The 13,293-nt window shown below is 29.9% G+C and overlaps 1 protein-coding gene across 1 annotated transcript; it reads left to right on the top strand.

The window, feature by feature from the left end:
- The first annotated feature begins 7,589 nt into the window (after positions 1 to 7,589).
- On the top strand, positions 7,590 to 12,801 carry LOC107943554 (endo-1,3;1,4-beta-D-glucanase). Its single transcript, XM_016877313.2, has 7 exons — positions 7,590 to 7,844; positions 8,647 to 8,668; positions 9,823 to 9,949; positions 10,279 to 10,369; positions 10,897 to 10,986; positions 11,818 to 11,915; positions 12,320 to 12,801. The coding sequence occupies exons 1-7, from the start codon at positions 7,697 to 7,699 to the stop codon at positions 12,458 to 12,460; spliced, it is 717 nt and encodes a 238-aa protein (XP_016732802.1). The 5' UTR covers positions 7,590 to 7,696; the 3' UTR covers positions 12,461 to 12,801.
- Positions 12,802 to 13,293: the final 492 nt, after the last annotated feature.

Below are 13,293 nucleotides of genomic sequence, written 5' to 3'. Positions count from 1 at the left end.
TCATATTAAGCCCTTAACTAAGTTGATGTCACAACGGGGCGAACTAAAATGAGAAGTTGCTTCTTTAGGCCCTCAAAAAATTATAAAATTTTAAGTTAATATGTGATAAATTATAGTTTGGCCTCTCAAAAATACTAGAATTTCAATTTAGTCCTTTTGAAAACCATAAAGATATAATCCAATATAAGGGTTAAATTGCATTTGAACTCTTATAAAAGTATATAACTTAATGTTTTTTGATAATCTTTTCGAGTGGATGGAGACCAGTTTGTGCTCTACAATATGGTTGACGAATATGGGGGTTCTCTGGTCTAGTCTTTTTGGTTTAACCGCATGACGCATATAGAAAAATATGAATCTCTTTATTTTTCAAGGAATAACTTGGAATTATGTTGAGACTATTAAGTCTTCGATGAGCTGGCAAAACAATATATTTGAGCACTTAAGCAGGATTCGTTTGGACACCTTAAATATGCTCATAAGTCTGTACAGACAGGTAACTGGATTCATTTATATACTGACGGAGTTGTTAAGTTGAATGTAGGGTGGGCTGCTGTCGGGGTTGGTATAATAACAAGATGGTTAATGGATCTCTGGATATAATCGGTATTTGGGATTTTGCTCAGTTTTTTATGCTGAACCCTGGGGAATTTTATATGGTCTGACTCTCATCCAAAAAGAGGGGCACAAAAAGGTTTTGATCCATACAAATAACTTAGAGGCGGTCGAAACCCTTCAAGATATTCATCTGACTTAATTAACTTCAGTCTTGGTTAGAAGGATGCATATGACTTTACAGACCATTGAGCAACGGGAAATTAAGTATATTCCAAGAGAAATAAATCGAGTTGCAGATCAATTAGCCAAGATGACATCAGAGAGGAACTTAGCTGTGCAAGTGTTCGAAGACAGCCTAAAGGAGCTTCCAGTTGTTGTTGAGATTGCTAGAGCAACAAATTATTCATTTATGTTAGATTAATTTAGTTTGATTATGTTTTATTCTCAAAAAAAAATAATCATTCTCCTCACATTCCTCTTTTATGAGTTTGTTGAGTATTTTTCTATTGCATTCTACTGTTGATTCTTGTTCTCGTTTAGTAATGAGAGAGCTTGTTGAATCATGAGATATACGCTATACGGTGAAATATTCATAAGGATAGTGTCCAACATAGACTTGAATATGGGTCGGGCTACTTGTCCAGGTCCAAAAGCTTGCCTAAAATGTAGTAGGGTTTGAGAAAAAATATAGGCCCGAAAAATGAGTTTGAAGAAAAAACCAACGTTCATTTTCTAAATAGGTCGATCTAAGGTAGGATTTGTTGGCCCAGCCTAAATCAACTGTTTTATTGTTGTTTCACTACCATCTCGCTATTATATTGCTACTATTTTGTTGTTATTGTTTTGATATTGTATAACTTTTGTTTTATTATTATTTTTACTATTATTTTAGAGGCATTTGCTTGTTAAATTGTAATTATTTTAGTGATATTTAAGTATAAAGACTCTTTTTCAATGTATTTTCAATTTGTTGAGAAACATTTGTTTTAATGTTTTTAGTGTATTTAATGTATTATAGTTTTAAAATTTTTATATAAAAATTATCTAATAAAATTTAATACGGGTGGGCCGGGTCAGGCTCAAGTTTAGCATTTTAATTTGGAACAGCCTTAAGTTTAGCATTTTAATTTGGAACAACCTTAGGTAGAATTTTTAGGCCTATTTTTTAAGTCAGGCTCAGGCCTAAAATTTTACATAAACTTGTCTCTACCCAACCCATGGTCAGGTCTAGTCCAACACGCCTCAAACTATTCAACTTGTATTTTTGACTCGTTAAATTGATGAATATAAAAGTTATAATAAAAGAAAGTTTCAAATTAAAAAGAAAATAAAGTTTGATTCAGATAACTCTTTTTATTTTTTGAATAATAAACCATACTGAATCGAATAAATTTTAACAATAAACAAATCGGAATAGAATTGAATTTAATAGAACCAAATCGGACGTTACTGTTCAAATCAATTTTCAGATTTATACATATATATTTGTTTGACTCTACATATTATGAATCCCGAACACACACCATAGTTATGAACCAATTACGCAAAAGAATTCGTACTAATCTTTTGAGATAGGAACATGATCGTCTACTTACGAAATTATATTAAGTAGAGAATTTTTAGATTTTTTCTCATCATAATTTCAAAGTCTCGATTACTCAAAATAAAATTAAATTCAGGAGTCGGTTACACTCGAAAAAAATGATAGCACCCCGGAATCTTCGAGCACGTGAAACCTACAATAAATTAGGAAATTTAGAAAGTGGTACCCAAAAGCTGCGGAATATTGCTTTTCCGTCTTTGAATTTTATGGAAAGAAGATTCCTATTCGCCAAATTATGTCAAAGACTGGTGCAAATTTAAATAAAAAAAAAGGTTGAAACTACTATAAACATTGAAAATAATTTTAATATATATTTTAATTTACATGTTTATGTATTTTTTAAAATTATATAAAAATAATAATATTCTCAAGATGATATTTGTTTATTTGTAAAAGTAACACGTTTTTAGTAATTTTACAATTTAGTTAAAACTTGATTGATAGGTTTAATATGTAAAAAATAAATTAAAATAGTAACAATGTCATCTATACTGTATATTAAGTCCTTAACTAAGTTGGTGCTACGACAAGGACGAACTAAAATGAGAAATTACTTCTTTAGGCCCCCAAAAATTTATAAAATTTTAAGTTAATATGTGAAATTATAGTTCGGCCTTCCAAAAATGCTAGAATTTAAATTTAGTCCTTTTGAAAACTATGAAGATATAAGCCAATATATGAGGGTTAAATTGTATTTTAACTCTTATAAAAGTATATAACTTAATCTTTGCCCCCTTTGTCACGAATTAACTAAATATCGATTCAGTTGGATAATGACGGACATACTATTACTTTATAAAGTAAGTTATGTTGTTTTAAGAGTATTTTGGTCCTTTTTATATCTTTTGAATAAGAAAATAGAAAAATATTTTTACATAATAATATTTGAACCTAAGACATTATGATTTTTTAATAATTTCACTTTACCATTTACCCCATTTCCAATGTGGTCACTTGATATTATGAGAAGATACTTGAGAGATGTCCGCGAATGGCCTTCCGCCTTGTATCACTTGGCAGTCCTCTATCTTACGCCACCTGATTGGTCATTGGGTGACTTGCCACTCAAACGCCTTGTCCTCTAAGCCATCGGCTTTTAATGAGAACACACTCATCTCTAGTAAGGGACCACCAAGGCGTAATAACCTAGTATTACCTCATCAAAGAGAATGACAAGGCAGAACCGCGCATGAGGACAATTGGCTTGCCACCTCACCAACCACACAAGCAAACCACCACCCATGCTATTAGTGACATGGCGTTATCATACATGGGGCTTCTCCTTTATAAAAATACCCTCCAACACAATGAAAAAAGATCTTTTGAACATTCTCAACAACCTTAAGCATTTGCCTACTTACTCATCTTCTCTTGCCTTTAGACCTTCCTCACTTTCTTCCTACTCTTATCCTTTTCCAACTCTCCACTTGTCTAGATGAATCGAGTATTTTTTCATATTTTTACTACAAAATTCTATTTTTCACTTATATCATAAATGTGTTATAATAAAATATTTACGTTATTACATTCTTCCTTTAACCTTTTTTTCATTAATAAAGAAATTCTTATTAATGTTTTTTTTTAAATAAGACACATCACTATTTTTTTTAATCTTATCAAATAATAATCATAAAAATATATTTGAGATTGTTAAATCTAGAACCACAAATGAAAACTACCAAAACCTAATCGCCGCCGGCATTTAAAAGACGTGCAGTTAGGTCCAAAAAGTTCATTTTTCATGCCTCTACCAAATAATAATATTAATAAAAATATTTAAAATGTTTAAAAAATAAAATTTCACAAAAAGGGAAAACCTTAAATATGGGTCACGCCAGTGATGATGTATGAACTATTTATTTATAATAAAAAAATCTAGTAATATTCAAAATCACTAAGAAAGTTTTATTAAAAATTTAAAAAGAATATATAAAAATAATAAAATATATTTTGTAAAAAATCAATGATAAAAATAAACTCAAATATAATGAAATTATAAATTTAAAAAATAATAAAAAGTAATTTTTTATTTATGATTTACTCCCGATCTTTATCATTATATTAATAAGGAAGAGGAAGAAGATGATATGATTTGAATTCGCGTCATTTAGATGTTAGATCAACACAATAGAGTATAAAGGTGTCCGAACAAATAGAATCAAATTATTATGGCATAAATGGATTATGAAATGGAAGCCAAAATTTTTTTTGGGGGAATTGGAATTAAATTGTATAGTAAAAATATAATTTTATCATTTAGATACCCTATACCTTTATAACTTTAAAAGAATTAAATCAAAATTTTATCATTTTGTGGGTTAAAGTGCAAATTTACTATTATTAATTCAAAATTTAATAAATTATAAAATGACCTGAATAAAAAAAATTTCATTTTAAGGGGTTGGGGCTCCTACCAATCCTCCTAACTTCGCTACTAAATTCAGATATAATCGACAATTTAAATTAAAACCAACACATAACATCAACACATTGTAAGAATTTGAAACTCACAAATAAAAATAATCTAGAAATTCGTTTAGAAGGGAGTCGAAATTGAATCATAAATTTTTGAGCGATTAAAATATAATTTTATTATACATTAATTTATAATTTTATCACTTTTTTTAAACGACTAAACATAATTTTTTTTCATTTTAAGCTATAAAAGTGTAATTTTTTCTTATAAATATATATATAAATTTATAATTTAATAATTTTTAAGGCTGTGTTTACATATTTTGGAAAGTCAACCTCTACATGCGGCTTTGCAGTCTGCCGTGCAGAACATAATTGCATAAATAAATATGTGGGCAATTTGGCAAAAAATATGTGGTCACCTTTTTTTTAGGAAATAAATATTAAGCAAATCTTTTACGTAGAATATGGATATATCTTCGACCGACAATAAATTTTACCAACTGCAAACTTCAATTGTCCCCAGTTTTCTATTAATAAATTAAGAGATAACGTAACTTTTTTTCAAATTTAAATTTCGTCAATAGGTTCATGATAGTTTCGAAATTTACTAATTTTTTAATGGGTTAAGCGCGTAAAAAATCTTTAATTTTTTTTTCACCATTTAAAATTTTAAAATATATCAAAAAACTCTTAAACTTCTTAAAAAATAAAAAAAATAATTAAGCCCCTATTTTTTTTCTCGTACTTAATTTTTTTAAAATACATAAAAAATATACTCAAAAATTTTCAGAAAAATAATGGAGACCATGCTCGTATTAAAAATTAAAAAAAATAATTATAATAAATGATAAATTTTAGAAAAATTATTAAAATTTAATAAAATTTAAAAAAAGTATTAAAAATTAATTTTTTTTGAAAAATCGTAAAAAAAATTATAAATTTTATAAAAATCATAAAAAAAGTAACAACCTATAATTTTTTTAATTAAAGTTATCATGTGTTGTAACACAGCATGAAATGTAGCGAAAAATGATAAAAAATAAAATCGATAAAAGTTATAAAAAAATATAAAATGCTTCTTTTGGTATGATATTTTTTATAATTTTTTTACAAAATTTATATTTCTTTACGTTTTGTATAATTTTCTTATAACTTTATAAAATTTTTATTTTTTTATAATTCTATATATTTTATTTTTTTTCTAATTTTAATAAATTTTTAATATTTAAATTTTTAATTAAAATTTAATAATATTTATAGCTTTTATTGATTTTAATTTTTTATACTTTTTAATAAAATCAAGTGCTTAATTTATTTTTATTTTTTAAGTTTGAAGGTTTTTTTTGATGCATTTTGAAAGTTCAAATACCCAATTGAGTGAAAAAAAGGGTTTAATTGATTTTTTAAAAAAGTTTGAGGGCTTTTTGCATTCTTAAATTTTTTTTATTTAGTCTATGAATTTAGAGATACGGTAATGTGATACTTTAATATTATACTATATCACCATTTAAAATTTAAATATATATAATTTTAAAATAAAAAATATAAAGTTTTTTTAAAATTTTCAAGTAATGATGTAGAACTCGTAGAATTGTCTATGGGCAGAACCGGGCCCTAACAAAATATTGGGCACGATTGATAGGCTCGGATCAGCCAAAAAATGGGCCTAAAATTTTGTCAAAATTTGGCCTAAATTATAGATGATAAACCAGAGCCCTACCAGCATTAATTTTTTTTAAAATTATTTTATTATATAAAATAAATTTAAAAAATATAATATATCAAATACATAAAAAACAATAAAACAAATGTTTCTCAACAAATTTTAAAGATATGTATCCAGGTTGGGCCTGAGCAAAAAAAAGCTTACTTGAAACCTGACCCATCAAGGAAACATGCATCATTTTTTGTCCAAGCCCATTTTGGGCTTATATTTTTGTCTAAACCATCCTATTTTCCGGGCAAACCTTCGGGTTTGATCAGGTGACTTGGCCCATGGATAACTCTAAGCACTCACAATATGTCTTATTCTCGTACCTTAACGAAATTCAAGTTCAAGGTTCAAATTAGAAAAAGGTTGTTAAGTTTCGAGACCAATGCTGACAAAAAAAATTCAGAGATCAATGTGAGATTTTTTTTTCAAATTTAAAGATAAATGTTACTCTATATCATATAGTAATACTAAATTTCATATTAATTTTAAACTTTTTTTTAAAATTAAAAGTGATCTTAAAGTCTTAATTTTGTCTCAATTAGTTTCTAATGTTACATGCATTGCATTTAATTTTTAAATAATATATTTTAATTATTGTTACATATAATTGATAATGATAAATTCTCTTAATTTTTAATTAATATAAAAAATTTTAACTATATAAAAAAGTAAACTATAATGTCAATTTGAATAAATGTTATAATAAAATACGATAATGGTAGTAGAATGATTGCAAAACAATAAAAAAAGAAAAATTAAGAATATACAAATTTTACCCTTTCAAGAAAAATAACGGATAGAGGAGGATAAAAATTCACTAACCTTGAAAACTGAATGATATAAGAAAGTCAAATAGTAGAAGTATAGATTTATATGGACTCAACTTGTGCGGTAGACCCTTGACCTCTCGCCCCACAAATCCCTTATTTTTCAGCTGTATTTATTTATTCAACAAATGACGGGATTCGGGTCACAAATTTTAACAAAAACAAAGAAAGTAAAATAATATACAACGATTATAATAATAGATCATGATAAATATAAAAAAATATTTAAATTAAATTAATAAACACATTTAATAATAATTAAAAATAATTTTTGACATTGAAAAAGTAAATTATAATATTGATTTGAAAAAATGAAAAATTAAAACATAGATTTATTAATGAGACATATTTTTATTGATTTATGACTAAAAAAAAGTTTAAAGACTGATTTGAGAATTAAGATATAAGTTAGGGATTAATTTGCGAATAAAACCTTTTTATTATACTCTCGAAACCTCCACTATTCGCTTCCAACTTTCTGGTTGGTGTTTCTTTATATATATAGTGCTTCTGTTTGATCAAACAAACCAAGTGGAACTTTTTTTTTCATTGCTTAGGAGAAAAGAGAAAAAAACAATGTCAGGTCCTCAGTGCTGTTCGAATCCACCAACATTGGATTCTGCAAGTGGAGCTGGTCACGTTGAGAATCTTGCTGGTCTCAACACTTATGTTTCTGGGTCTCTTCAATCTAAGCTTGCTGTTTTTCTTATCTCTGATATTTTCGGTACTTATCCCCATAAGCTCTTCATAGTCGTTATTTGTGGATTTTTGAGTTATTTTGGATTTGGGTTTTGTGTGAAATTGATGAGCAATTACTCTGTTTAGGAATTAAGCAACTTCAAGGATTTCTTTAACTTCATTTTTGTTAACTTGTTTGTCCTTTACAGTCTGTTTTCGAGCGTATTATATCTGGGTTTTGTATTTGATTGTTGTTGATGGATTTTCGACTCCTTCGGTAGTGTGAAATTTTGTCATTTTTTGTCATTTTTTTGTGGGTTTTGTGTGAAATTCATGAGGAGCGGTGTGTTTAGGAATTGACCAGCTTCAAGTTTTATTTATTTATATAGACAAAAAAGTAAAGAAAGAGAAGAGCTTCTTTAGTTTTCAGTTTTCACCCATTTTCTCCCTTTTTTTTACTTCTTTTTTGTTGACCTTTTCGCACTTTGCAGTCTGTTTTTTCAACATATTATATATGGGTTTTGTATTTGATTATGGATTTTTAAGCACGTATTGACTTTGAAACTAGTTCAAAAGGATGTTGGGGGTTAACGGAATTTTGGATTGATTATGGATATTTTTGGAACATATTATATCTGGGTTGTGTATTCATTACGATATAAGCATATTAGTATCTGTACTATATAATTTTGTTTACTATACATTTGCTTTTATTGAGCACTGTATATGCAATTGCCTGTGTCTGTGCTATAAAGTATAGATAGTGTTGTAATCAAAATTATGATAATCATCGCCACCAATTTTGATCATCTGCTAATTTCACTGTTCTTCTTCTCATGCCTTTGCAGGATATGAGGCTCCAAACTTTAGGTAAGATTCTGCTATCGTGACACTGGTTTTTGCTGTTGTTTTGCCTTTTATTATCTATTCTATGATTAATGTGAAGTCGAGTTTTTTCTCCGAATATGAAACAAGTATCAAATGAGCCTAAATCTCAAAAACAGCTAAAGTGGAACATTTCTTAAACATAACTAAAACACCCCAAATCAAACTTCCTTTGTCCCTTCAAGTATCGACGAGAGTGATTCCAAGGTCATCAAAAAGTTTCCTCACCCTTATCTGTTATGATCTGGAAAGTATGTATAGCTAAAGAAATTATCATCAAGCTTATCAAGGAACCGTTCATAACTTGAATGAATAAGTTGGCAAGTAGGTTACTACCATCGAAAAATGCCCTCGCCTATATGGAAATCATGTACCCCGGTTACTAGCCTCATTAAAAGCTTTTTATATATTCTTCCTAGGTCAATAATGAGTATTACACACCATGAAGTTACCACCTAAGAATTTGATTAATAACAAGTGTGGTCCTTGACATACAAAGTGCTTCTGACAGTCCATCAATGTGGTCACGCACCGAGGAATATTCTAGCAGATGATTTCATTTTTTTCGATAGCTTTATGAATTCTTATACCGAGGTGTTTTCTCCTATTAAATACTAGTTATTCTTGGCTCATCAAAAAATGCCCTCGCCCATATGAAAATCATGTACCCTGGTTACTAGCCTCATTAAAAGTTTTTTTTATATTCTACCTAGGTCAATAATGAGTTTTACACACTATGAAGTTACCACCTAAGAATTTGATTACCAAGTGTGGTCCTTGACATACAAAGTGCTTTTGACAGTCCATCAATGTGGTCAAACACAAAGGAATATTCTAGCAGATGGCTTGCTTCATTTTTTTAAATAGCTTTATGGATTCTTATATTTTCTCCTATTAAATACTAGTTATTCTTGGCTTAAAACACAGAGTAACCTATGGTTGTAACATTTGGCATGCCTCTAGCTGATTTTTGACATGGTTGAATTATTTGTTCGAGATTGCGATATAATGGTTTAGTCTGTCATAGGGCGGTTGTGAGAAGCCAATTTAATTTACTTACATATTTTGTTCTATCTAGCATCTTGAGTTGAACTGTACCAGCTTCTGGAACCTAATTTCAGTTGCTTTTGATTGTATAGAAAACTCGCGGACAAGGTTGCAGCCTCTGGGTTCTATGTGGTGGCTCCTGACTTCTTTTATGGAGAACCCTATGACCCTAATAACCCTGATAGACCTTTATCTGTTTGGATAAAGGATCATGGACCGGTTAGTGGCCTTTTGAGCAATAATTAAAATTGGTTATTGATCAAGTTTTATAAGCAAGGAGATATTTTTCAATCTTTAATTTTATCTCTTTTTTTTCTTCCAGTAGTATTGTGTTATGGATTCTCTAAATTTCTAGACTGGCTTTAGTTTCTTTATAATTAGTTGTAGGTTTGATTTTGAATTTGTTCTGTTCATTCAACTTTTTTTCACCATTACAGAACCTTCATTTTTTGGCTCTATCTATTTTAACTAGACAAGTATCTAATGTTGAATGATGCATCACCTTTTGGATTTTTATGCCCTTATGCATTTTAATTTGCTTTTTTTAGGATAAAGGTTATGAGGATGCAAAGCTCGTAATTGACGCTTTGAAAAGTAAAGGAGTTTCATCCATTGGAGCTGCTGGGTTCTGTTGGGGTGGTGAGTTTTCATTTATGCACTATGCATTAAGTGGTTTCATAGGAGATATTTAGGTAAAAGTACCATGGAGGCACTTGTACTAGGAGTCGGATTGCATTTTGTCCCTCTTCTTAAAAATGGGCAAATTAGTTCATTTACATTAGATCAAAGAGCAAACTGGTCCTTCTGTTAAAATCCTATCCATTTCTATTATTAAAAATTGATTCTTGTACGTCGGCATGAGGTACACGTGGTGCACCATGTGTAATTATTTGGTTATTCTGTTCATGCTGGTTTTTAACAGTAGAAATGGACAAATTTTAACAAAAAGGACCAGTTTGCTCTTTGAACTAACGTACAAAGACTAATTTGCCTATTTTTTGAATCGAGGGGGCAAAATGCAATCTAATCCTTAGAACAGGGCCTAGATATTTACTATGTTTATACAAGCATGTTCTGCACCACTTATGGCTTCAATAATATTATCTTTTCATTTAAGTATCATTTTATTACTAGATGGCTAATGCTAGGTCTTTTAATTACCGCAGCTAAGGTTGTGGCTAGACTGGCTAAGGATCCCCTTATCCAAGCAGCTGTAATGTTACATCCTTCATTTGTGAATGTGGATGATATCAAAAGTAAGATTTGAGCCTGTTTTTTGCTGTACTTTGGGGCAAAATTTCTGGTTGAATTCTCTGTGATTTTTTTTTATAGGCTGTTGCATTAAGATTCATTTTTTTTTTTCAAGAGGCATGTTAGGTGAGCAGATTCTAAAGGATTCATGGCATTTTTATTGAAAGATCCTTATACCGTTTTATTAAAAATCTCTCTCTTGCCTCTCTTCTTGCACCATAAGGCGGTGTTTGGTATGTTTTTGACCTATAAAACAATTATGGTAATTAAATCACCATGAGAAGAATCCTATGATCTCATGTGGTAGTGATCTTAGATCATTGCCTCAGAAGGTGAGTCGTAAAATGAATTGTATTAAGTGTTAGTTTGTGAATTAAAAACTTCCTCTCAAAATGCTTATTGTTTTCAATAATGTGAAGTTAGGACTATCCTCTCTCTTTTCTTTTTATTTCGGAAAACCATTTTTGAAGAATCAGTAAGAAACGCAGCACATTACTCGTGATAAACCAACACTACAACTGTGCTAAATAAGTTCATATATGGCCACCTCATCAATTTACTATCAAAATGTTAGGTGTCCTAATACAGTAAGCAAGATGCACTGTCTCGAGACGAGAAACTTGGCCTTCTATGATGATTACTATAGTGTTTTTCCCATTATCTATATCATGAAACTGTTTCTAGGATACCTCGCAAAAATTGAAGTTTTGGGTTTGGTTGCAGTTATCAGTTGATTCTTTAAGAGAGCATTTTTACCCATTGTAGTGCCTTTTTGTGGTGTCTGTGTTAGGGGTAAGTCTACCTTTGTACTATTGATTGTGTGTGAATTTTTGCAGGTGTGAAGGTGCCCATTGCGATATTGGGAGCTGAGCAGGACCATATATCTCCCCCAGAGCTTTTAAAACAGTTTGATGAGATCTTAAAAGCGAGTGAGGTAAGAAGGCCCGATGCCTGGTTTCATACTGTAATCTTTTTTGATTGAGCCTAAGAATTCAGTAAAAGATTGCATTTTCTTTAACATGGTGTCAATGTTAGGTTCCTTGTTTGCACCGTTCAGTTGCCTATCATATGCTTATTTTGCCAGGATTCTATTGAGATGAAGCGTTATAAGTCCTACATTGCTTGTCTTTTGTACTTGATTGTGACTTATATACCATATTAGGTTTGCGCGTGCCTTTTTGGCTTATTGCCTTGCATGTCAAATTGTCACGGTTATCAACTAAACAAAATATTATGCCAATTACTCGGTCTTTGAGTATGGTTTTTTCCGGGTTCTTTCTTAACTCGGTCAACATGTACTCATTTTATCTTTATTACAAAACAATCTCTGTCTTGCAGGTTGATAGCTTTGTGAAGATATTTCCTAAAGTTGGCCATGGATGGTCAGTCAGATACGATGTCAATGATCCGACAGCTATGTCGAGTGCTAACGAAGCTCAACAAGATATGCTGGCGTGGTTCGCAAAGTACGTTAAGTGAGAAACTTATTCGATGGTGATGGAGTTTATGCGTGTTATCTAGAATTCTGTCTACAAATATGGTCATGTTTCTGTAGAATAAAGGTTAAATTTTAATGCATTGTGCCTTGTTGCGTAAAACGGAACATTGTAACACACAGAAAAGCTTGAACAGATGTGGTGTCTATGTTGTACCGTTTAGCCAATGCATTGGAATTTGTTGTTTATGTGGTTCGGTATTATGGTTTGGGTAGTCAGATTATAAATTCCAAGAATCATGAAAGGGCTAATCATAAATTTGTGTCATAAATTCAGCTTGGTTTTTGCCTATTAATAATATTCCTTGCAACTGTGCTACCTGAAGGAAGTGTTCTATGGCCATGGCAAGTAAAGGTTGTTGTGATGTAGCTCTCTAGTATTACTGCTCTTTAGCAGTAGACAATGATTTAAAAAACGGTAAACTACACTCAAAATTATTAAATTATTTGTAAGTTTTAAGTTTTGGTCATCTAATTTTAAAAAGATACAAAATATTCATAGAATTATTTGAATTTTTTTTTTCAAGCCATTGAATTATTTATAAATTTTTATTTGAAGTTATTGGGTTAATTTTTTTTTTAAAGTTCATCTAGCAGTGGATCAGTATTAATCGATGAGTAGAACATATCTTAGATTTAAGTCAATCTAATAGATAGTGTCGGAGATCGGAGAAGTTTCGGTTCATAGATTCGGACTTACAAAGTCGTTTCATGAAAAAAAATTGAATTGTGGAAGAGGAAGAGACGAAACTTTTCAATTGGTGTAAGTAGTGTGAATATAGAAGCTCATACAATAGCGATTTTAACAGCTTAGTGA

The sequence above is a fragment of the Gossypium hirsutum genome, chromosome A02, assembly GCF_007990345.1.
Source record: "Gossypium hirsutum isolate 1008001.06 chromosome A02, Gossypium_hirsutum_v2.1, whole genome shotgun sequence".
Lineage (NCBI taxonomy): Eukaryota > Viridiplantae > Streptophyta > Magnoliopsida > Malvales > Malvaceae > Gossypium > Gossypium hirsutum.
Note: the sequence above shows the minus strand (reverse complement) of the source record. Positions and strands in the feature narration are given on the sequence as shown.

Coding starts and splice junctions, on each gene's coding strand:
- LOC107943554 (XM_016877313.2), top strand. CDS start 7,697: ATGTCAGGTCCTCAGTGCTGTTCGAATCCACCAACATTGGATTCTGCA. Junction 9,950..10,278: donor GGATAAAGGATCATGGACCG/GTTAGTGGCCTT, acceptor TGCTTTTTTTAG/GATAAAGGTTATGAGGATGC. Junction 10,370..10,896: donor TGCTGGGTTCTGTTGGGGTG/GTGAGTTTTCAT, acceptor TAATTACCGCAG/CTAAGGTTGTGGCTAGACTG.